Source organism: Lemur catta, chromosome 22 (genome assembly GCF_020740605.2).
Source record: "Lemur catta isolate mLemCat1 chromosome 22, mLemCat1.pri, whole genome shotgun sequence".
NCBI lineage: Eukaryota > Metazoa > Chordata > Mammalia > Primates > Lemuridae > Lemur > Lemur catta.
Genome location: NC_059149.1, coordinates 30,794,647 through 30,819,882, shown reverse-complemented (window position 1 = coordinate 30,819,882; position 25,236 = coordinate 30,794,647). Strand labels below are relative to the sequence as shown.

The 25,236-nt window shown below is 50.2% G+C and overlaps 1 protein-coding gene across 2 annotated transcripts in view; it reads left to right on the top strand.

Annotated features, from left to right (window-relative positions):
• The window catches only part of DLGAP2 (DLG associated protein 2), a 180,061-nt gene extending 169,960 nt beyond the window's left edge, over positions 1 to 10,101 (top strand). For both annotated transcript variants that reach the window (XM_045535286.1, XM_045535285.1), the window contains exons 10-12: positions 1,281 to 1,372; positions 5,265 to 5,417; positions 8,074 to 10,101. In XM_045535286.1, coding sequence (XP_045391242.1) covers positions 1,281 to 1,372; positions 5,265 to 5,417; positions 8,074 to 8,292 — 464 coding nt within the window. In that variant the 3' untranslated portion in view covers positions 8,293 to 10,101. The remainder of the gene's footprint in view (positions 1 to 1,280; positions 1,373 to 5,264; positions 5,418 to 8,073) is intronic.
• The last annotated feature ends 15,135 nt before the right edge of the window (positions 10,102 to 25,236 follow it).

The window sequence follows — 25,236 nt, the reverse complement described above, 5'->3', positions numbered from 1 at the left end:
TTATTAAAAGTTATGGGTTATTTTTACTCTTTTTAATATCCCAGACGCAATCTAGAATTGGATGGTGCTAGGGAATTGTGGTCAAGCTCTCGGGAACGGTGATGACACTGTGGCTGCAGGATGACGGCAGGGGAAGTGCTGGCCACAGCCTACCTCCGAGTGACTCAGGGAGAACGTGCATACATGTGGCAAATGCTACGTGCAGGTTCTAAGTGACAGGGATACAGGTGTTTGTTGTACTTTTGATTTTTCTGCATGTGTAAAATTTTTCATAATAAAACTCTGGGGAACAAAACAATCTGGGTTCATTTCAGAAAAATAAGAAAATGCAGACAAATAGGGAAGCAGCTTTAACCGAGTTATCCTACCCAGGAGAACATCGCTTTTAAGAACGTGTAATACATATAATGCCAGATGCTCAATTTCTGAAAAACGAGCGATGTACAAGGCACTGTTTCGTGGATGGCTTTTTTTACGTCACAACACGCCCAAAACCCTTTCGAATCAATAGGTCATTTCGGGAACATCATTTTCGGGAGCCTCGTAACATTTTATCGCCCGGCCTTTTTAAGCCCTCTGCCCGCGGTCCGCGGTGCCCCTAATGTCAGGCCGGGGAAGGAAACCGGCGGCAGCCGCGGCGCGGACCGTCAGCTGTCAGGATCTTTGCCGCCCGCTGACAGCGCGTGTCAAACAAGTGGCTTTGAGACGGGCTGTTAAAATAACTAATGTCGGGGGACAGTCACCGTGGAAGGAAGCTGTCGGGAACCGGGCTCACCGGAGCTCGGTTTGCGCCACTGGAAATGAGCTCGGGGCTTCTGTCGCCCGGGCACTTGGAGAAACGGAGTTTCCAGCCCCACCGAAACCCAGCGGGTGCCCAAGAGGAACGTCCTTGCGGTTGGCGTCTGGGGGTCTTTGCACTTCCCCGCGTCCAGTGGGTGCAGGTGGAAGGCAGGTGCCTCCAGGGCGTGCTCTGCGCCACAGACCCAGAGCTGATCTCCCGCGAAAGGGGACCCGTGCCGCTGCGACCCCTCCCTCGCTGGGACCCCTCCCTCGCTGCGACCCCTCCCTCACTACGACCCCTCCCTCGCTGGGACCCCTCCCTCGCTGGGACACCCCCTCGCTGCGACCCCTCCCTCACTACGACCCCTCCCTCGCTGGGACACCCCCTCGCTGGGACACCCCCTCGCTGGGACACCCCCTCGCTGGAACACCCCCTCGCTGGGACCCCCGCCGCTTCTGTTTGAGCCCGTCTTGAAGCTGTGTGTTTGTTTTCTCAACAGTTCTCGGCAAGATCAGGAGTGCGGTGGGGAGCGCGCAGCTTCTCATGTCCCAGAAATTCCAGCAGTTTTACTGGCTTTGCCAACAGAACATGGTAAGTGACCTCTGAGGACCTGGCCCCGTCACTGAGCTGACACGTGTCGGTCCTAGACGTCCTCGCTGTTCTTACAGCGCATGCGGGGGGAACTCTGGACCGAGGCGCAGTGAAGACACTTCCTGCTCCGGCACTTGCGGGCCCGGTGTGGCTGTGCCCCAGGCAGGGCTGCAGGGGGCTGCGGGCCCGGTCTGGCTGTGCCCCAGGCAGGGCTGCAGGGGGCTGCGGGCCCGGTCTGGCTGTGCCCCAGGCAGGGCTGCAGGGGCCTGCGGGCCCGGTGTGGCTGTGCCCCAGGCAGGGCTGCAGGGGGCTGCGGGCCTGCTCTGGCTGTGCCCCAGGCAGGGCTGCAGGGGGCTGCGGGCCTGCTCTGGCTGTGCCCCAGGCAGGGCTGCAGGGGGCTGCGGGCCCGGTGTGGCTGTGCCCCAGGCAGGGCTGCAGGGGGCTGCGGGCCCGGTGTGGCTGTGCCCCAGGCAGGGCTGCAGGGGGCTGCTGGGAGCGGGCAGGGCCCGGGCAGGGCGGGGCGCCCAGCCGCGGAGGGGGGCGGGGAGGAGGTCCCGTCTTTGCAGCGGGACTTTCTCCCAGAGAATCTCAGAGGAGATGAGATGAAAACTGCTGTTACAGCCAATGTCTCAAATAAAGAAAATGATCTGAGGTTCCTGGAAACAAAAACACATAAAGAACTACATTTGAAGAAATTTTAGAAATAATTTAGCCCCTATATTTTGTGGTCAAGAATGAAACAAATATACCATCAACTGAGTCATTAATACAGTTGGCGTTAAGCTTGGTTCTTCCTGGCAATCAAAAAGGAGGAAAATATATATATTTACATATACTGACAGGTACATAATGACATGTTTATATATACTTGTGCATACATATTAATGTATATTTACATATGCTTACAGATACTTGTTCATATATTTATATATGCTACATATTGACATGTATACACAAATATATACGTATATATTCTTTCCTTAGCTGACTACAGAAAGTATTCACTTAATTTTATGAGAAATAAATAGTACTATTTATAGCCTATTTATAGGCTATTTTATAATCCATATATTGATTTTTTTTCAGACCAGCTAGGCCTCTTGCAGCAACGGTGCCAGGAGTTTGACTCTGTTTTGTTTTGCTTTTCAATTTGCAAGGAGACACAAACATGCTCTTCCACATCAAAGGGAGCACAAGCACATCAGAGTTACCAGTTCACATCTTTTAATTAGGATTGTTAAAAACTGTCCCTTCGCTAACATTTTCCAGTACACGCCATTGAAGTTCATCGTGAGGTTCAAGAGTTGCCTGTCCCCTATGACGTAGTCACAGTCAGCATTTAGAAGCAGAGGACAGGAAGGCGTGGAGTTCCGTGAGGGAAACGTGTAGCCGGGTAAACACGCCATTGTCGTGTTCCTGTGGGTGTTCTTGCCTCCTCCGCGGGGTCTGTTGGGTCGTTATCCCTAAAGGAACGGACGCGGGCGGGTGAAGAACGTGCCGTGGGACTGCGCAGGGCGGGTGAACCTGGGCGGCCGCGGCGTCAGGAACCCGCCGCCCAAAGCGCCTGCGCGGGGACGGGGCCACGGCCAGGCCGGTCAGACGTTCGTGTCGTCTCCTCCAGAACAGCGAACTTCAGGCTTAAAACTGTTCGTCCTAATATCACTGATGCCTTTTGAACCTTGACGTATCTGGCTTGGCTGTGTCCTTGGTGGTTCTACTCAGGATTAGCACGAAACTCCCGGAGGCATCTGCTGGCGAAGGAAGGGGGTCTGAGACAGGCCGGGGAGAGGCGCAGGTGCTCCGCGCGTCACAGCCCGGCTGCCCACGGGTCGAGGCAGCAGTGCTGTTAGCAGCCGCGGGAGCGCTGGGGCAGGTAACAGAGCTTTACGCCAAACCAGTGGCCTAGAAGTTGTCAGGACCCCCCCCCCCCCGGATGTTTAGGGCGGAATGCACGGGGCAGACGTTCTTCAAGGTCAGGATGTGCAGGTGACTCGGGAGGTGGCGCGTGTGCGGGTCACACTGGACGGACTCTCCTCGCGAGGCTCACAGCGACTCCTGTGCGTGCGGGAGCAGCAGCCGGGCAGCCCGGCAGGGTGGCTAGAAACGCAGAATCGCATGCGGACCTGCCGAGCCCGGCTTGCAGCTTAGCTAGAGCACAGGGGAGCATGCGGAGCGCACGCTCACACGCAGGGGTGCTCTGGACCGGAACGTGGGGCGTCCAGGTGCATGTCGAATGGACTGGCGATGTCAGGGCCAGGAGCTGTCTGAATTTTAAATGACTGCAATTCGATAAGGCTGTGCGGCCCTGCATTGCTTTGCTGGCAGAGAGAGGATAGTGTGGCACAACCATTGACTTTTTTTTTTTTACTTTATAACCATTTTTGATTTGTAATCATCGTATCTGAATGCCCAGGGGGTGCAAATGCAGTCAGCGCCCCCACAAAGAGAGAACAGCAGACACAGAACCGGTGCTGATTGTGCCCGGCGGCACCAGAGCCAGCACAGCTGCAGCTGGGTCTGAGCTAGGGCTGCTCCGTCAGCCTGGGGGTGGCGGGGGCAGCGCCCACTGTGGGGTCGGTGGGAGCCTCCAATGGCTGCCGAGAGTGTCCACTGTGATTGTCCCTTTGAGGGCGTGACCAGAGCACGACACCCCCGTGTGGGCCCGGGAGGAGCCTCCGCTGGGCTTCCCCGACACGGCGGGGCAGCGCATGCCACGCCCACAAAAGGAGAAGGTTCTCGTGTTTGCAAAGCGTTCAAGGAGGGACCCGGACCTCCGTGGACACTCGGAGGAGTCCTTGCCGCGGCTCCTCTGGGTGTGGGGACTCGCTCGCACCAGCCCGAGCTGCCCTGCTCGGCAGGAGCCCGTGGCCTTCGTGTGCAGATTGTGGCCGATGCGCGCGCGCGGGCCGGGCTCCCCCGTCCTGGGCCTCCGCTGCCCGGCTCCCGCGGGGCCCTTCGCGGCGGCCTGGCGGGCTGGGGCGGCCCGAGGCTGCCCCCTTGTGGTCGCGGAGAGGAGCTGCCGTCCCGGCCGTGGGTGGGGACCGCGGGGCGCCCGCTCCAGGCCTTGGCTGTCGCCGGGCGCTGGGGTCAGTCCGTGAAAGGGGCTTTCCGCCCAGCCAGACAGACGGGCGTGTCGTGCCTCACGCGAGCTTCCGAGGAGCGGGCGCAGCTGTACGCAGTTCAGGGAAGCGTCTGCCCCCCAGAAACCTCTCTGTTCAAGGCTCCCAGTCCCAGACAGCCCCCCTCTGAATCAAGGGGACCACACCCAGGAAAGCCATTAAATTTTAAATGCAGGCGCCTGGTGTACCCGTCAGGCACGGGGCAGAGAAAAGAAACACGTCTTCGGGCCCCGGTGGCCCCGGGGCTGCAGCTCGGTGGCATCACTGCCTCTGGGACAGTCATTGAGGGCGCTTTGCTCCTTCCGGAGCTTTGCTTCCCTCCTCCCTCCCCGGGGGTAAACTAGACACACGCTACCTTCCTAAGGTGTCTTGACCACCAGAATCAGAGCTAAGACCCCTCAGAAAACAAACACGGAGGAAGAGGACCGGCTCCAAGCCCACTCCCCCACCCCTGCCAACACTGCCCCTTCTGCGTGACCCCCAGTGACCTAACACAGGCCCCCCTGCTGCTGTGACCCGCCAGGCAGCCCCTCTCGCTCCCAGTCCCGGCATTTTCAGGATGGAGCAGTGAACGGCTGTACTACATATTTTTAAACCATCAGCAAATACTTGTGCTAAAGCAAACTGTTACGGAATCGTGTTAAGCCTTCCCAAATATTTGCATCGGTGTTTGACTTGCCGGGCTTCTCTCTAATCCCGTCCCTCGAGAGGCGCCGTGGGAAGAGCGGCCTCCCGGAGCCCTCTGCCCACGAGGCCCTCTTGTGTGTCCCCAGGACCCCAGCGCCATGCCCAGACCCACCTCCCAGGACCTGGCCGGCTACTGGGACATGCTGCAGCTCTCCGTGGAGGACGTCAGCATGAAGTTCGACGAGCTGCACCAGCTGAAGCTCAACGACTGGAAGATCATAGAGTCACCGCAGAGAAAGGTAAGGACGGCCGTGCGGTGTGGTTCCCGGGCTCCTGGCATCTGGCCCAACTGCAGAAATGGTCTGTCCGAAGGCTGGCGGTGTGGGGTTTCCCAGTGTTGGGTCAGCCACACGGGATCAAATTTACACGCATGCTTATGACCGCGTCCCTGTGCACACGTGTGTGTCTGTGTGCACACGCACATGTGCATGAGCACGTGTGCACAGACCGGGGCCTGTGCGGTGACAATGTCTCCCTGTTCTAGCTCCCGGACACAGGCAGGGCAGAGAGACGCCAGCCAAACGCACGTGCGCACCTCTAGTCTCTTCTCACAGGGGTCTAGCTCCGAATTATTTCCATCAAAACTTTATTTTGGTTCTATTAAGCTGGTTTCCCACAGGGAAAGTTCTAGGTCTGGTTAAAGTGACTGTCTCCTATTCAAATATACCTTCTACTTGTGTGTCTGGAGTTAGACACAAGGTGACATTTTAAACCTTATGGAACCATTTGGTGACATAATCTTCCTATAGATCTATCAGCCTCAGCCCTTAAAATAGGCTGAAAATTTCCATTAGATTCCAACCCTGGTATTTCACTTCTTCCGTGATGGTATCAGCTTCAGCAGAGCGAGTGCACAGGTCTGAGCTAGCAGTAAATACCTGCATTTCCTAACACGTTAGAGAAGTTCTGAGTCATTATAATCTGATTTATCCAGATAGACATTATCAATTAAAATAAAATGATGAAGAAAATCAATCCAGCACACTTTTGGGAAGTGGTGCCTGCTGTGTAGCCGAGGCTCACGTCTAGGTGATTACGGTGAAGCCCTGTCATGCGTCACCGTGACCTGCCTGTCCCGGAAGGCGCCCTTGGCGGCCGGAGCTGCAGGCTGGCTGCCCGCGGGACCGGGGAGGGTGCGGGGAGGCGCCACGGCCGTCATGACGTCAGCGCGCGCAGGTAACCGGCGGTTTGCTTCTGAAGTGAAGGAGAGAGGCTAAGTGAGGAGCCCAGGTGAAAGGTTGTTCCACCGGATATGAAACCAGAACTTGCTTGAGTTAGTCCCGGTGGGCGCAGCGACCTTTCCGGCTTTCATCCGCTGGTAACTGGGAGCCGCTATGAGCCCATCTGCCTAAGCTGCGCGCACAGAATGGTTCTCACGGTGCACGAGGCTCCTTGCGAGGCCAGAGCACCCCCAGCCCAGACAGAGAGCGGCCCCCAGCCTGTCAGCACGCCGCCCCCCCTGACCCCCCCAGAGCGCCCTGCCCCTCTGAACGCGTCTCTTAGCACTGGGTGGTCCCGGGCTCCACAGCCTCCTGATGGACCCTCTTCTACGGCATCTCGCCTGGGGCTCGAAAGCCCCCTGGAGAGGGAACGCCCACAAGCAGTGTCAGCGAGGACCACTTGCAGGTCCGAATTTCAGAGGACACGAGGAGGAAGAGAGAGGGACACAGCCTCGTGCTTAAGGCAGGAGCTACCTGTTAAAACAGCTGAAACGTTGCAGTGAACCAATCACCCCTTGTTTTAGATGCGCCAGAAAGCAGGAAAGAGTGCCTGCTTCTGGCCTGCGTCTTGTAGGGACAAAGTTTCAGACGCCAGCACAGTCTTCTTGCCAAACACTCTCAGTCACCCCGGCACTGGGACAGGTGTCCCTGCCAATCACAATACGGCTTCTGTCCCCATTGTCCACACGTTGGGCTCCCTTTGGACTTTTCCAGAGGCTGAAGGAAGGACACAGGTGTGGGGTTTTGGTGTTTTCCCCCCACAACCAGATATCTGCTTAGAAAAGGGGAGGATTCCGGCCCCTTCCGTAGCCGGCTCTTTCCCGGGCAGCAAACTGGGAAGTGCGGAGCTCCCGGCGGCGCTCCCCTCGGAGCAGAGCCAGGGGGCCGGCCCCGCTTCCTCATTTAGCAGCAGCTTAGTTAACTCCACACAGTTTTGGATGCAGAACTTTAACCGGAGCAGTGACAGCGTTATCTACTCCATTTGCTGCAGAATTGTGAACATTATCCTTCTGAAAACGGTGTACCCATATCTGGTGTGGCTTGAGAACCTGAGCTAACAGTCAGAAATAACTATTTGCATCTTTTTAACAAGCAAGTGATACATAAATCATTACACACACATATACACATACTGTTCATGCCAATGGGGTTTTAGGCCAATAATAGAGAGAATTTGGCCAGCATTTCTCTGGGACAGCCACCCAAGTAAGAGGATTTCATGAACATTCTTGGAATCCTGGAGTCTGCTAGAAATCCTGCAGCCTGTAACAGGGAAGTCTAGACCTCCTGTGGTGCCCAGAGCTTGGTGTCATGTGTATTTGCCAAGGCTCGGAGGTGACATCATACGTGGGAAAGTGTAGGGGTAGGTGAGTGTCGATCTAGCAATAATGTAAAATTAAGTCACAGACTACAGAGATGTGAGGTGTTCATGTGCAGAATTTATTTTCTTATTTGTACACACAATCCCAAACTTCTCTGCCCCCTTTGACAAATTTGAGGGCGCTTATAGAAATTGCATACCATGCCCAGGGCCAGGCTGTGACCACGGAGTCGGGGCGGGAAAGCGAGCGGAGAGCGTGAATCCGCACCGCGCAGACCCCGGGGCAGCTGCGGTCACGCGCGGTTGGGGCCCTGCTCTGACCGTCCGCCAATTTTGACTTGTGATGCTTTTCAGGAAGAAAGAAAGGTCCCCCCTCCAATACCAAAGAAGCCCCCCAAAGGGAAATTTCCCATTACCAGAGAAAAGTCCCTGGACCTGCCAGACAGACAGCGCCAAGAAGCCCGCAGACGGCTCATGGCGGCCAAGAGAGCCGCGTCCTTCCGCCAGAACTCGGCCGCCGAGCGGGCCGACAGCATCGAGATCTACATCCCCGAGGCCCAGACGCGGCTCTAGGACGGGGGCGGCACCCACCGTTCCGGTTTCCTTTTTAACACGACCCTTGTACAGTGTGTCGCCCCCCTGGTGGCGTCTGTCCTGTCTCCTCCGCCGAGTCCACCCGCCCTCGTGTTCCTTGTGCCATGGCCGGAGGCTACGGATTTCCTCAGCGTTTGCTGACTCGTGGCAAGAACGACTTTTTTTTTTTATCCAATGGCCTGACTCGCAGTCGGCTCTGATGGGCTTGGTAGGACCAGCTTACCCTCCGTGTTCCCAGAGGACCGGGACCCGGCTTCCATTTTGTTATTTATACTTTTATAAACCGTGTGATATTAGAGGTAAGAACAGCAGCTAACTACAAACGGGTGCATCTCGCCGCTCCCCAGAGGCACCAGACGGCCCAGTGGAAGGTGCTACAACCCGAGTGCAGGAAAGAAAGCCCGTTTCCCCCCCGAGCCTCCAGCTGCTCTTCAGTCCCGGCCACGCACCTGCCACGCCGCTGTCCTCGTCCTCCTCGTCACAGGCAGAGAACCTCAGGCTCCTTGCGTCAAGTGTGTGGGGATGAAAGTGATCTCCCCACCACCAAACGCCCTGGGGATTCCAAGTCTGAACCCACTAAAAACACCCAGCACAGCATCCACGCACTCGAAAAATAAGCCAAATGTCCCCACAAGGAAGGTATGCGTGAAAAGAGATCAGGGCCTTAAGAAAGGCCAGGAGTATAAAGAAAAAAAATACTGTCCTTACGTCTGTGAAACAGTTATTGTATTTTTTAGTTCTTTGTAACTTACAATATTATACCCAGTGTTTTCTTTAAGTTTCACCATCTAAGCTACATGTGATTTTTTTACATATGTATATACCTATGTCCTCAGATTGCTCTATCAGATGACTGTGCAGGGCATCCTTAAAAAAAAAGTTTGCTTGTTTCAAACGACAGTTGTGATGTTGTACAAAGTGTAAGAACCATGAATGTGAGTGGTGAGTATGTCTCAGCTGAAATGGGGAAGAAGAAATGCAGTTTACTCTGGTATCTTCCCAGGATCCTTGGTCCTGTGCAGCATTGCTGAAGTCAAGAGCGTATGTGTTGCCTGTGTTAGACAGGAAGGGAAAAAGAGGTCACAGATTGTGACTTCTGGCTGTGGAATTTAAAAAAAAAAAAGTAATTAGTGTTCATGACTCTGATTGGCACCCAAGAAAACAGGAATGACTCTAATGAATAGGGTTTCCACGGGTGTGATTAAATCTGGACGCAGCGATTGGTCCAACACGATGTCTGTGTCACGATGCAGACACGTCTGCAAAGGAAAAGCCTGTCAGATTTTCCCACTGGTCTCCACTGCGGAGCTCTCACTGCTGGTCCAAGCAGCACTGCAGTTGGAGACAGATATTTCCGCCCAGACGCCAGGTCTTCCCTCCCGTGGCTCTGAGGAGTGCCAGGCACTTCGAGTGGGCAGAGCAGCTTCGATTGCCCGTGTAGCACTTTGTTTTCTCACCCTGATCCGCACTTTAGAAGGCACCTGCCCCCCGTGCAGCCCGAGGGTCACGAGTTCAGTGAGGCGGCTGCACCGTCGGGCGTCCGTGAGACCACGACTCTCCCTCTTCCCCACATCCCACAGTCCACTGAGCATGGGGTTCACGGGGGGCAGGGTTGATATTAAAGCATGTTTAGCTTCAAAGTTTTACTTTTTTAAAGCTGAGTAGTTAAGAATTCCCTGTAAAAACAAAACCCTGTAAATTGAGCCTCATATCTGGTATATATTTTACCAAACAGCCTTAAAATATATTTGGAAGCAAAAATCAGTATGAATGTATATCCTTGAAAAATGCAAAAAAAAAAAATCCCTGAAATATTCTTCTATAAATGAACCCTATTTCCCCAGAGTGTTCAAAGCATTTTTCTACCTAAATAAATACCTAAATCCTGAGTAGTGTACAATAATGATGCTTCTTCCTATATTCACTCTACTATGTTAAAGGCAATGTATTTGCAAGTATTGGCGTTTTAGACTTTAAAAAAGATGTATTATTTAAGATGGACTGCTGTTGAGGTCTAACCACAGAAAAGCAAAGTCAGGGCACACGCCTAGTTAGAGGAAATGAGAAATGCCTCCATGCACCTCACCCATGCACACTGGTGTGTCTCACGGCAGCTGATGTGTTTAACCCATTTCCTTGAACTTACACAAAACACAGAAAAGCAAATTGTAAAATTAGACAATAATTACTTGTCTTAGCTCCAAGATTCTATGATGCCAACTTTAACGAAAACATTCACTGGATCTGGATTAAGTTTTTATGTTTCATATACTCATGTTTACCTTCCAATCCCCAAAAGTCTTGGCCTAAACCATCCCTCCGCGAGCAAATTAACCCCCCGCTGAATTGTACAGGGTCGCGGGTGCTGACTTGATGTGCTGAGGTGGGGACTGTCACCCGTGTGTGGTCCACCACCGTCCAAAGAAGACTGTTTAATGGTAGAACAGACACCTGCTGCTAGGTCTGATGGGATGTCACCTGCTCCTGTTCCATAACTAAGTGCAATATACTCGGCTCTCACACAGGTGACATTCGATCATGAGACACAGAAGATAAGCCATGTTTATGTATTTGTACATGTAAAGAAAATAAAACTGTTTATGATCCTTGTGTTCTCCACCCAAGCTAGCTGCTTCCAGCAGATACGTAGTATACAAAGCTGTCATGTGGTCATTTCATCATATTTAGAATACAATTTTGATAAAACATTATACATCAATTTGAGAACATGATTGAAAATAAGAACACAACCTTCCAGGGACACGATGGCGAGAGAAGGTGCTATGCCATCCGTACCCACACCCCTGCGTTCCCTAAAGACACCACCAGGGACTGGTGGAGCCAGACACCCCTTTAGAACTCACCTCCCTCACAGCGACAAGCAGATAGGGCGACGCTGGAGGCTTCAGTGAACACAACGAAACACCAGGGCGACAAACGGGACCCCAGAGTCTGGCCCAGGGAAGGAGAATGCCACTTGTTCACCACGGCACTTTTAGAGTAGCTCATCTCGTACATCTTCATGTGTCATTGTCATGTGCGGAGTAAAACTAGCTGTAACCAGTGACAATTTTTATCATATTTTTCTCAGCAAATTTTTATCACCATCCTAGAATGGTGTATAAAGAACTGAACTGTCCATGATACCAAAAAATTACATTTTGCCTAAAAGGAAATGTTGTTGATGTTTTCAACTTCAAATCAATTCTAAAGACTTCAAGCATTTAATGGAAAGGTGTATAATCAGGAAAAAATACAAATCATATAAAAAAAAAAAGCCGCAGAAAGGAGTGACCTGGGACACAGAGTCAGTCTCCCCTGCCGGTGCTTGTGGAAGTGGCCGCAGCTCTGATGAGCCGGTGACGGGGCTGGAGGACGCAGGGTGGGATCATCCCCTGGGGTGCCTGTCCTGCCTGCCCCGTCTTGACTTTGCCTCCCAGATCCAAGTGAAGTAGCCGCTGTGTCCACCCGTTCGATTAAAAGACCCTGAATTCGTACTTTCACTCATCTCTGCTGTTTTGTGAGGTCCCTGTAGGCCTGGCCGCCCCACCCCAGGACGGAATCTCGCAGGAAAGTAAAGTGACACAGCGGACGTGTGGTCAGAGTGCGGTCGTGGCCATGGGATGGCTGTCTTGGGGACAGCTTTCTGGTTTGGACCAAACCTTTTGGTGGCAAGTGGGGATGGGGGAGGTGGATCTTTTCCTGTTGGGCGTAGATGGGTCCAATTCAAACCCGGCCTCCTGTGGCCCTGAGGATTTAGAGGCCGGGGACCAACTGAGGCACACAGCAAGTATCAGCCTTGCTCGGAATTCTGACAGGTGCCCCAGAACATTCGGCCGGACGGAGGGTCCCATGCACCGTGTCTGAACCGGCCCAGGCTGACGGAGGCCAGCAGGATGGTCACCGTTTGTGACACTGCAGACCTCCCCGCACCCAGGAGGGAGAGGTAGCAGGAAACGCATGTGAGGTGTGTCCCCGTGCAAGGGTAAAAGCGTTGCCCAAAGTGGTACCTAGATACGGCCCTTGGTTCATTCTCACCCTGCCTGTGAGCGTAGAATCAAGTTCCTCCAAAATGGGCCTAAATATCTACCCTCTGCCTAGTCCTGTGTGTTCATTTCCCAGCCACCTTTTTCTCACGACCGGAACTTCATTTTTTATTTTTTACTACAAAGTTAACGTGCTAGTTTCAGACAGTGGTTTTAAACTCTACTCCCTCGGAACCCTCTGAGTGTTTTCTTGTTTCTATCTGCGTGTTTGTTTATACTTCTTTGTAGGTGTGTGTCGAACACAGGGTTCAAAAACTTGAAAATAAAATCGCAGACCACACACTTGAGAGAGAAATGACCCCAGTCAGTCTGATTCGTTAGCGTCCTTAACGACACCGGCTGGAGCAGTGACACTTGCTTCCTCCGGCACCCTGTGCCCTGTTGCAAAACACACCACGTCGGGTCACACCGGGTCCCTGGGCCTGGCCCGGGCCAGGCCCATCTTGTCTCTGTCGAGTAGTGGGCAGTGAGCAGAGTTCGAGGGAAGGGCTAAGCACCCACCAGCACAGAGGGCTGCAGGGACTTTAGAAATGAGTAATCAGTCGCCAGAAATCTCCAGGCAGGTGGTCAAACCACCTGGCCTTTATTCCTCTGTCAGCCCGCGACGCAGCTCAACTTGCTGTCTTAGTTTCTTCCTCTGTCCAGGGGCTACAGCTCCCGTCTCTGTCGCTCTTGCCCATGCAGCGTGAGGATCAATGACACGGTGACTCTAAGGTCCTTACAGCACCCGGGCAGGGGTGCTGCAGTGTGAGCTAGTGTTGGGGACTGTGTGCCCTGGCCCTGCCCTGAGTGGCAGGACGCTGAGAGTGACGGTCACAGCTATGCACAGAGGCCAGGACCGCCCCAGGCTGAGGCAGGGGCTTTCCTCGGAAAGGTCCGGAGGCAGAGAGAGAACCACAAGGGGCATTCTCCTTTCCTCTGGCTTTGATTTCGGGTGTTTCTAGATGCTTCCAAGAACAAGAACCAAGCACCCACCAGAATTAGGCCATGTTTTCACCATTACTTAAGCTCAGCTGCCTCTTAGATGACGTGAAGAGATATTAGACTAAACATTAAAGTGATGAAGAAAAAAATGATAATTTGGAAGCAGAAAACTGAGCACTTGGGGGAACCCCAAGCGCGGAATCTGACGTGCTGACCGGACTGCTGGCCGTTCGCAAAGCCTGCCCTCTGAGAAATAACCCCTCTCGTCCTCGCCACGCTGAAAACCCCATGATTTTATGAATTGCCATCTTTAACCCTGGCGTTTTTATCCAGCGTTAAAAGAAATGATTTCAAGTTTCAATCTAAACACTCGACAGATGACTTCTTCGCAGAGGAAATGTCAGTTACCTACTATACAACTACTTTTTAAAAGATTTTGTATATACACAAGCTAAGGTAACACAGGTTTACCTCCCTCCTTTCTTAGATTCTATGTGACTCTTTTCATTGGTGCTTAAGACGTGGGCGTCCAGGCTTGCCCTGCGCCGCGGAGGAGAGGCAGTAACAAAAGCAAAGGTTCTCGCCAGGTTCCTCCTGCGCATTTGATACAAATGTATCTCTTCCCGGTGGACCGTGGCCTCCGCAGAGAGCGCCTCCGCTGGCTCGTGTGTGCCGAGGTCGGTCGTGGAAGCCACCGCCCCCCCCCCCTCTGATTTGCCCCAGTCACTCCCGCCCCCCAGCACCGCCATCCTCATCACGGGTCACCCCACTTTCAAAGGGCTCAGCATGAATGTCACCCCCCACTCCACTTTCCAGCTGGTTTGCTACGTTCGAAAAGGTTTCCCCTCACAAGCAGTAAGACCCAGGCGACTTCTGAACTCATTTCTGAACCATAAGCCACTTTGCTCTCATGCGGGTCCCCCGTGCAGAGGGACACTTCTCATCCGCACCCCGCCCCCCCTTCATACCAAATACCCAGGTGTGGCCTAAGGACTAAATTAAATGCCTCCTGTAGAAATTCAAGAAATGTTAGAACCAGGAAACTAGCTGTTTAAAGTTTTTTTTAATAAAAGAAGTATATAAATATATATAAATAAATATACATATGAAGTCCTATCAGCAAAGAGGATGAACAGAGTGCCAAACATTCCGCATCTGTACAAAGTCACACTTCACTGGAATTAAATTATTTTATGTAATTCTCTTTCTCATGCTTTTATGGTTCTTTTGATAAATTCTGCTTAGCAGCATGCAGGACACCTGACCCGAACGAACTGCTCACCACTCATCGCCACAGTTTCTTGCTTCTTGTTAATAACTTCCTATCAGAATGTTGCTCATTACATTAAGGCATTTAAGGACTGCTTTAGTTGAGTTCTTTTTTCTTTTCCATAACTTTCTTTTCACTCTCAGCTGATTGTAAGAAAAACGTGCCCACCTTTGCCCCACGACTGTCTATGGTGATGCCGCCTCCGTTCGATTTCCGTGTTGCTGATGTTCACCTCCTGTAAATAGTTCTGCAATTAAATTTTTTGAGAAAATTAATGTTTACTTTTTTATTGGAGTGAATTCTCATGTTATTTTAAACTCAGAAAAAGTTATATTGACCAAAGAGTATTATTCAAGAAAAAAAAAAATTACACTCTTCCTCCATTATATATTTCATTGTTGAAATATCCTCGATTTCTTTATATTTTAAGAAGAAATGGACATTTATGAAGGCTACAGATTTAATATGTATGCAGAAATGGCATAGATTAAAATGAGTTTAAAATTAATAAATCCTGCAGTATTTAGTCCGTGGTTGTAGTACGCTCTTTGGGTCGCAGTGCACAGAGACGCAGGTAGCTGACGGTGACGACTGCACCCCCGGGCTGGGGGGCTGCTGTCTTGGGGCGCGGCTCCCAGGAGGAGAGGGGCCCCGTCACCTCTCCAGCAGCCGGCGTGTCCCCGGAGGTGGGCGTCGGGTGGCCACAGCTCTGCCGAAGCGGCTGCCCCTCCTCTGCCTGACCCGCTGTGCCTGCTGCGCATGTTCTCGCCGCCCCAGGTGACAACTTCCGCGGCCTTCTCTCCCGGTCCCCGGCTCCCTCTCTGGGTCCCACTCTCGGTCCCCCAGGGGAGCGTGGACAAGGCTCCTGAGGACGACCACCCCGCTCTCACGCAGCGCCTCCCCCGAGGTGCATCGCAGACGGCGTTTCCTGCGTTGTTTTCCTGCTGTTTCCTTCCTTAACCTGCTCTGGCCCCCCTGGAGTGTTGAGGGCAGCGGACGGGGCGGCCAGGTGAGGAGAGGGGTCTCTCGCCGATGTCCGGACCGGTAAGACCGCTGGCTCGCTTCCCAGGGGGGCGCTCGCGACGGGTGGCGAATTCCTACCGAAGCGCACGAACGCCAGGGGGCAGCACCACGCAGGACGCGAGCCCCGGCAGACGCGCTTTCTGTTTAACTCACAGTCGTGATTTATACGTTTTTATAACAACAGTTAGGAAATTGAATTCAGAACACAAGCCTAATAAAAATTTTAGACTTTCACATTCCATATTTCACTTAATAACACACTTGTAACTAGCAAAAAGAAAGCTCTCTGTTTTTCTTTCTTAATCCTGAATCTTTAAATAAAAGTTTGAATTCATTTGGAACTTCATTTAACACTTTGTACATATAGTTACATGGGATTGACATTATTTTCCCAGAAGTCAGGAAAAGTGCAAAGAAAGTACTATGATATTCATTTTAAATTATGACAAGAAAGGCCGGGTGCGGTGGCTCACGACTGTAATCCTAGCACTCTGGGAGGCCGAGGCTGGTGGATTGTTTGAGCTCAGGAGTTCGAGACCAGCCTGAGCAAGAGCGAGACCCCGTCTCTACTAAAAATAGAAAGAAATTATCTGGGCAATTAAATATATATATATATATATGTAAGTATATATATATATATATATATATAAAAGTTAGCTGGGCATGGTGGTGCATGCCTGTAGTCCCAGCTACTCGGGAGGCTGAGGCAGGAGGATCACTTGATCCCAGGAGTCTGAGGTTGCTGTGAGCTAGGCTGACGCCACGGCACTCACTCTAGCCCAGGCAACAGAGTGAGACTCTGTCTCAAAAAAAAATAAAAAATAAAAATAAATTATGACAAGAAAACTTTTGATTGATAGAAGCTTGTAAGTAAAAACCAAGAGAGACATACATGAGAACGTCTGGGGCCGTGTCCAGCATGCAAGTCACACTCTGTTCTCACAAGAAAAAAGATGGACAAACTGAAAATCAGCAATTCTTCTCAGGCCCAGCAGAGAGCTGGGGTTCACAGGGCAGGGGCTGCCCCCATCGGAGAGATGGACAGGTGGACGCCGAGGATCATGACTTGCTGGCGCAGACAGCCGGGAACAGAAACCGTGCAGGAGCCAGTTCTGGGGCAGGAAAACCCGGCTGAAATTAGTTACTGTCATCATCACATCAACAGGCTAAAGAAAAGAGTCATAAACTATGATATCAGTAGATGCAGAAAAAGTATTTGACAGAATCTAACACCCATTTATGGTAAAAACACACACACACACACACACACTCACACACAAAAAAAACTCTCAGCAAACTAGGAATAGAAGGGAATGTTCTCAAATTGATACAAATTGATAGCCTGGTAGTCTTTCTTGTAGAAATATCAATCCATGTATTAGTATCATCCAAAGACATATTGCGTTCATGGGTTGTCCTGTCATTAAACATAGATGCGACTCCAGGACTTTTAAATCAAGCAACTCTGACATCTACGTGACCAGACCTGTACTATGGAAAGTGCTCAGAAATTTCTAATCAAAGTTCCCATTTGATCTAGCAATTGTGCTCCTTGTTACCTACCCAACGAGGTCGAAAACTTACATCCACACAAAGGCCTGCACACAGATGTTTATGGCTGCTTTCCTCATAACTGCAAAACGTGGAAGCAGCCACGGCGTCCTGTAATAGGTGCAGGGATGAGCAAGCCATGCGTATCCAGGCAATGGAATAGCATCCAGCAAGTATAGAAAATGAGCTCTCAAGCCATGAAAAGACATGGAGGAAACTTAAATGCGTATCACTAAGCGAAAGAAAACAATCGTAAAAAGTTACGTACTGTGTGATTGGAACTATATGACATGCTGGACAACACAGAACTGTGGAGACAGTGACAAGATCAGTGGTTGTCGGAGGCTGTTGAGGAGCGAGGGATGCACAGGCCGAGCACAAAGAATGTTCGGGGCAGTGAAACTGCCCTGTTATTGACATAATAACAGCACCACAGTGGCGGGTGCATGTCATCATACAGGTGCCCAAACCCACAGAATATACAGCACCAGGAATGAAGCCTAGTGACAGCTAAGGACTTCAGTCAACAGTAATGTGCACATATATTGCTTCATCAATTGTAAAACGTAGCACACCGACGCAAGGTGCTAGCAGCAGGGGAAACTGAGGTTGGGGTGAGGGGGTAAATGGAAACTTTACCTGCTGCTCAACTTTTCCATAAACTTAAACTGTTCAAAGAATAGTCTACTGATTAAAAACAGCAACAAAACAAAGGCAAGATTAAAAAATGTTAGATGCAGCAATTTGAATGTTTTCAGCCTGTTTTCCATTATTTGAAATTTTAAATGAGTTGACTTTTGAAAATTAGAACATTGGAAAGAGTTCTGCCCTTATTTTTGTTTAGTTTCTACATTGTGAGCTCCTAAGTTAGCATCACTCAGTATGTTCTGAGAATTGTTACTTGTGTCTTAATTAAGGTGAAAAGCAACGCACAGATGTTGGGTCAGGAAGGAAGAAAAGATTTCAGCGAGAATTCGAGCTTCGGCTTTGAGCCAAATGACACCACCTTGAATTCTTGGGAGGGCTCTGTGCAGCCTTTATTGTACTTTAAAATTGACTGAATGGATTTTTCCTTACAATTAGAGTCCAGTGCAGATGGAAATCCCTTTCCAAACGATCTCATTATCTGCCATGGTCTGCAACAATTCAGAGTGTGAAAAATTCTATTTTATGCCAACACCGCATTTTGCGTAGCCAAGATGCAGTCAAGACGTCAACTGTGTTCAAAACACACGTCCCTTTGCACGGGTCCCGTGCTTTTCCATTTCACCTGCGCTGCTCTCCCGGCCCTTTCCTCAGTTTCCCTCCTCGGCAACAGACACTTCAACTGTGGAAAAGCCCTGTGGGAGAACAACGCTGCTCTCGGGGCCCCGTGTCCCAACTGCCCTGTCCCCACCGCTGAGCTCCCTCCTCTGCGCAGCGGGACCCACCGCGGAGGACGGGCTCTGGGTGCAGAGACGCTGCCCTGGGGGGACAGCTGGTGTCCACCTGCCCTCCCCGTGTGTCTTCCTGCCACGCCAATCGCACTGTCCTCGGGGGTCCTGTCTACTTGTGCTCACAAAGCCTCAGTTTTCATTGAGTTTATCCAGATCATTGCCAATATACTGTCCCCCAAATCCAAATCTCCCAAAAGGCTTGTCTGCTTAGAACATTTCAGTGACTCATCAGGTTCGCAGGACACTCAGCGTCTGACCCACCTCCCACACCCACCCTGTGCCCGACGGCCCAGCCGTGACAGGCTGCGAGCTCCGGCCCGGTGGGCGCCTGCTGCCACCTCTGACTGACAGGCCTCCCCGGCCCTGGGCCTGCCAGCTGCCACAGACACCCCTGGGGTGCCCTGTCCCTGCACGGTGGGCACATCACCACCTTTCACAGTGCGTCACACGAAGCAGAAAGCGTTTGTTAACTGGTTTGTGATCAAACTGTGAGCCTTCTGGGAGCAGAGAATTATTTTATTTCTCATACATCTCCGGCTGCCAATGAAGTGTGTGGCACTGAGCACGTACTCCGTGTCCTTCCGCACATCTGACTGGATGAATGGACAGACCCAGCTCCCTGTGTATCTTTCAGTCAGTCATTGATCCAATAAATATTTATGGAATAATATTTACGCACTGGGAACTCCGCTGGAAATGCTGCCGTTTTTAAAAAATCATGAGTCCTGCACCCACGTTGAACTGCCGCGTATTTACTTTGTAAATAATCTGGGAAGTGTCACAGGTTTTCTCTTAGTGTATTTGCAAGTGAATAAGTGAGCCTGCTCCTGTTTCCCTGATGCTGGGAGAAGACTCACAACCTGTGGATCAGAGACAAAGGATTTTGCTGCTCAACACACAGGAAACTCCACCAGCCTCTGGATGTTTTCAGGGGCCCTGTGCCACAGGTTCCCTCCCAGGGGAACGTTTGTGCAGAGCGCCCACTGTCTGCAGGTAATCTTCCTTCATCAGCACCTGGTTCCTAGTGAGCCTTGGAGCTTCAAACTCCCTAAATTCTCAGGTTTGGCCTCTCAAAGTGACTGCCTGTGCTCGCTAAGGATATTTCATCTGTAATTTTGTTTTTAAAAAAAGAAAGGAAAGGAAAAATGAAAGAAAAAGAAAGTAAAGGGGAAAACATTAACATGTTTAGCTCTAATAAGAGCTTATTTTCATTGTGTCAAAGAAGGTGTTTGCACAGGATATTCCAAACAAACCAGACTTCTAGAGGCTTTTGCATCCCTGATCTGATCTATCAATTTCCCTGTGACATGTCCCCAGGTCATCTCTATTCAAACATGACTAACTGAAGCTTCCAGAGGCAAGACAGGGAATTGGCTTTTGAGCATCACGATTCTCTTCACGTATCTGATTCTAAAGTGCCTTCTGCTTCCACCTAACAACCATGAGGATACTGTGCTGGGATTCTCTGTGTGCGTTAAGTAACTGACAACCAGCAAATCTGTTTTACAGATTTTTGCACAAGAAGGAGCTATGAATGGCTAACAGACTTTGGAAACACACATGTTTCTAAAGTAAAAAATATTTTATCATCATTGCCTAAGGATATTTTTGGCTTCAGGCAAATGAAATTAGATTCACAAGATTGGACTCGGCCTGAAACCTCTACAGCTTTTGGGACTTTACAGCGGAGGGCAACGTGTGGACCTCCCTGGGCTCCCGCCCTGACTGGCTTTGACAACTGCAAATCAATCCTGTATTTAAACACTGATTTTTAAGTTTAAATCACAGGATGTCAGTGTTATTTTTACCTGTCAATTTTTGTTCCAGGATGTTGAATAAATAGGATTGGTAAAAAGTGCAGTGTGTCAAAGTAGGAGCAGCGTGATACAAGCTGTGACAAAGTTACTGCTGCCGGCCCAACAGGAAATGTTTCTGTCCTGTGTCCTGCAGGTAGTCATTCTCCCGTGGAGTCACGGATGTGACTCAGAAAGTAAGCTATATGTGGGATTCATAAGAAAATTAATATGATACACTGAGTAGGAAGTGACTGAAAGCTTTGAATTTTAATCCTTAGTCAAAATCCACCAATAACTGTTGCCTCTTCCCAGCTCCTGCTTGTGTGGGAGATCCTCCCCGCTGGCACTGGACATGGACAGATCTCTGCCCCGAGTGTCTGCTCCATCTCCTGGCACACCCGGCAGGGAGAAGTTAGACTCCCCAGGACACGGGGAGGTAATAAAAATACTATATATATATATTTTTTTTTTTTTTTGCATGGAATCTCCCTCTGTCACCAGGGGTAGCTCACAGCAGCCTCAAACTCCTGGGCTCAACAATCCTCCCACCACAGCCTTCCGAGTATCTGGAACTACAAGTGCACACCACCATGCCCAGCTAATTTTTCTATTTTTGTAGAGATGGGGTCTCACTATGTTGCTCAGGCTGTTCTCAAACTCCTGGCCTCAAACGATCTTCCTGACTTGACCTCCCAGAGTGTGGGATTCCAGGAATGAGTCACCGTGCCCTGCCTGTTTTCACAGGTTTTAGTAGGTTAAAGATGCCTGGCTTTAATTTCTAGAGTAATCACTAAGTAAATAACAAAGGAATAACCAACTCACAAGCCAGGAGAGAGAAGATAAAATAATTAAAAGTAAGCAATCCAAAACAGGAAGGGGACAAATAGAAAGGAAAATCATGTTGTTATTTCAATCCAAACATATCAGTTATTTTCTCCCACCAGCAGTGTGAAGAGTCCTGTTTCCCACAGCCTTGCCAGCACACGCTGTTGTTGGTCTTGTAATTTTAGACATGCTGGGGGGGGGGGGGTGTGTGATCTTACTTTGGAAAGCTCTTTGGCGACACTCACCGTAAGGAAACTTACACGTCACCTGTGTTCGCCAAAAGACATACAGGGATGTTCACTACAGAACCACTGCTAACTGAGGATAAATGGAATGCAACCCGCGCGTCCATCCACAGCGGAGCAAACAAGCAGAACTTGGCGTAGACGTACGATGAACACTGAAGAGCAAGCGATTCTCATGCAAAGCGACGGAGTGGTGCTCACACCATGGTGTCGAGTGGGAGACCTCGGCGTGTGGGAGTCTGTACCACAGGATTCCTCTGAGACGTCATTTAGCGACAGTTGGAACTGCTGTCTGGTCTGCGAAGTCGGGGGGGGGGGGGGGGCATGGACCCGGAGAGGGTTTGCAAAGGTGGGGGCCTGAGGGGGCTTCTGAGAGGCTGAGAATGTTGTGTGTTTGGGTTTTTGTACTTGGATGCCGGTTACAGGAATGTATTCATTTATGAAAATTCATCAAGTTCTGCACTTACGTTTTGTGTCATTTTTGGTATAAATATTACGCTTCAATTTTTACAGTATTGTATTATGGCGGAGATGGAACGGCAGTGCCATTAAACATTCAGGCCGGGTGCGGTGGCTCACGCCTGTAATCCTAGCACTCTGGGAGGCTGAGGAGGGCTTGAGCTCAGGAGTTCGAGACCAGCCTGAGCAAGAGTGAGACCCCCGTCTCTACTAAAAATAGAAAGAAATTATATGGACAGCTAAAAATATATATAGAAAAATTAGCCGGGCATGGTGGTGCGTGCCTGTAATCCCAGCTACTTGGGAGGCTGAAGCAGGAGGATCGCTTGAGCCCAGGAGTTTGAGGTTGCTGTGAGCTAGGCTGACGCCACGGCACTCTAGCCTGGGCAACAGAGCGAGACTCTGTCTCAAAAATAAAAACAAAAAACAAAATGCTAAACATTCAGGAACAACCCAGAGCTGTTCCTGGCTGGAGTACTTAACACAAGCACCTTGGAATGAACACACTGAGTTTCCCGGGGCCCCCGTGTGTGAACTGTCTGTGAGGGGCCCCCACGTTGCCCCACTGGCGAGGAGGTGGCGGGGCAGGAAGTGGGGACGAACCCACCCAAGTACTGTGGCGTTTTGTAAATACAATCTTTTGAACATAATTTGGCAGAAGATACACCAAGATTAATTTTACAAAGTGCATGAGTAAACGATTATTTCAAACCGTGTAAAGTATATTTCAGAAAAAGTTACATTGAAAACTCCACTCAGATGAGTACTGGAAACGCTCACCTATATTATGTCATAACATGTAGGACCACAGGTTGCTGAGTGAAAAACCAAGAATCTTCACCTTGGCACAATCAAACCTGTGCAAGAAAAATAAACCATCTTCAATCAGTTAACATCAGTTAACAAGGTTTAGGGCATCAGATTAAGTCAGTACTCTCTTATAATCTTATAAAATAGGCAGAAACTGAGACCTCTTGCTTCTGAATTTAAAGGAAACATTTTTACATTTATATTTTTTACGATTTATACCCAATCTACTTCCAGTGTGCTCATGTTAGAGGGGCAGAGAAGTGATGAAGATCGTAACTTTGGAGCCGAGGGCCCAGGGCTCCCACTCTGGGCTGCGTGGCTGTGTGGCCCAGGCCCGTGACTCAGTGTCTCTGTGCCTCGGGCCCCTTGGAACTCGGCCATCCCAGCGCCGTCTGCTAAGGCTGCTGAGGGTATTTGCACTGTGCCCAGAGTAGTGCCAGATGCATAGTAAGTACGATATGTGTTTGTCAAATTAATGTCAAAATGCAACTTTCTAAAGAAAATAAGTTCATGCAATGAATATCAGAACACACAAGCTAACAATACTAAATATGATTTATCCTAAAATTCAACTTTGAGCTTCCAGAGACCAAGACAAAAAAAGACACGTGAACTATGTGAGTCTTGTTATCACGTTTTTTCTTCCGCCAGAGACAATAAGCAAACAATGAATAGTATCTTTTGTAACATTTCACACAAATGGAGACATGATTCACAAGGATGGCAGGTTTTCTATTTTATTTGCCAAATAAAATGCTTCAAAACCATCATTTATTGTTGTAGAAAAAGTAAAAATTAAGAAAACTACCGAGATTAATATAATGATCACCCAAGCATCACTGCTACTTAAATTCTCGTCTATTTTATTCATGAAAATAATACTTCTCATAGTGGGAAAATGAGCAAGGCAAGAAAACATAAAAGGAAACAAACGGCCAATGAAAAGAAAATGTGCTAGCCTTATAATGAAAACCAGAAATTCAAATAGCAATAGATTGCTCTTCTCATCGAATAGCTGACTTTTTCAATAATGACAAGGAGTCGGAACAATAAGCATTCTCATGCATTCCTGGCGGGAACTGAGTTGATATAAGCTGTTATATACATTTTGGAAATATATTTAAAAAGACTATCTACATTCACTTGCTCTTTCTAGGAATTCCATCTCTAGGAATTTATTTTAAGGAAAACATAGATTCACAGAAAATGTATTATAAATAAAAAATAAGAAATGTTCTAAATACCAAATGATAATAAGTGAGCTACGAAGCCATTAATTATCAGGTTTGAGAATATTTTTCCGAGAAAATATTCACAATAAGGGAACAAAGGCAGTTCCCAAACACTTTGTATCCGATGAGTTGAATCAACTCATAAAATTTGTATATTTTGTGCATATGTTAGAAAGAAAGAATCAAAAGATATAAGAAAATATCAAAAAATTATTACAAGCTGGCAGAATTATGGGTATTTTTTCTTCTTTATTTTTAAAAAATGTGTAGTTTCAAAACTTATAATAAATATGTATTACTTCATTTTTAAAAAATGATACTGAATCCCATTTCTGCGAAGACCCCCTGCAGCGTGGAGGGAAGTCTTGGACCCGGGGTCCCCCGTGTGACTTGCTGGCGTCTGCCGGGGGCCTGGGGTGTGACCCGGAGCAGCAGAGTCTCCTCGACAACTTCCCAGGTGTTGGGGACCATGGAGGGGGGTGGGGTTTGCTCTTTTAGGACACCACTCCTGGATGTTTGGTGAAGGTGACACAGAAGGGCGGGAGAGCCCCCTTGGAGGGTCCTCATGCCCGGCAGGATGGCCCTGGGCAGCGGCCCCTCCAGGACGACAGAGGCGGCTCCCCCAGGTGAGTGACAGGTGATCCCAGCAGAGACGGCAGCAGGTGCGAAGGCTCCGGGTGAAGGTCACACACAGGTGAAGTGAGGTCCCGGAACGGTGGCCGGTGTGGCACGGCCGGGAGGGAGAGTCTGTGGGGGCAGGTGGGGCGAGGTGGGCAGGACACCTGGCCGCAGTGGGTCCTGTGGGCGGGGGAGGCCCAGGGACGCTCTGAGCGCGGACGGTGTGTCCAGGGACCGTGTTATCACACTCAGCATCCAACACAAGGCTGGCAAGTGACCACAAGGATAAAAATCTCCCCACTGTCAAGAGAAAAGTGAAATCACCGCAAGAAAAGCCAAACAGCCCGCTCGGCGCAGAACCCAACACCCAGGACGCCCGCAGCGAAGGCCAGGTGAGTGGCTCAGTGAGCAGGTGAACCCAGGGCACCGGGGTCCCCACAGGGCACGGGCAGGGCACAGAGGCAGCCCAGGGCCGCAGGCCCATCCTCGAACCTGGGCCGCGCACGGCAGGTCCTGCTGTCGGCGGATCACTGTGGTGGCCGACACCCTCCCCTGAGTTCTCCCTGTCTCTGTGGCTCCGTGACAAAGCCGAGGTCCTGGCCCAGACCGTAGGCCGCGGCTGCCTGCTCTTCTTCTGTTGTGGTTTGTTTTGCCGCATGCAAATGTTTAAGTCTCCGATCGTTTACAT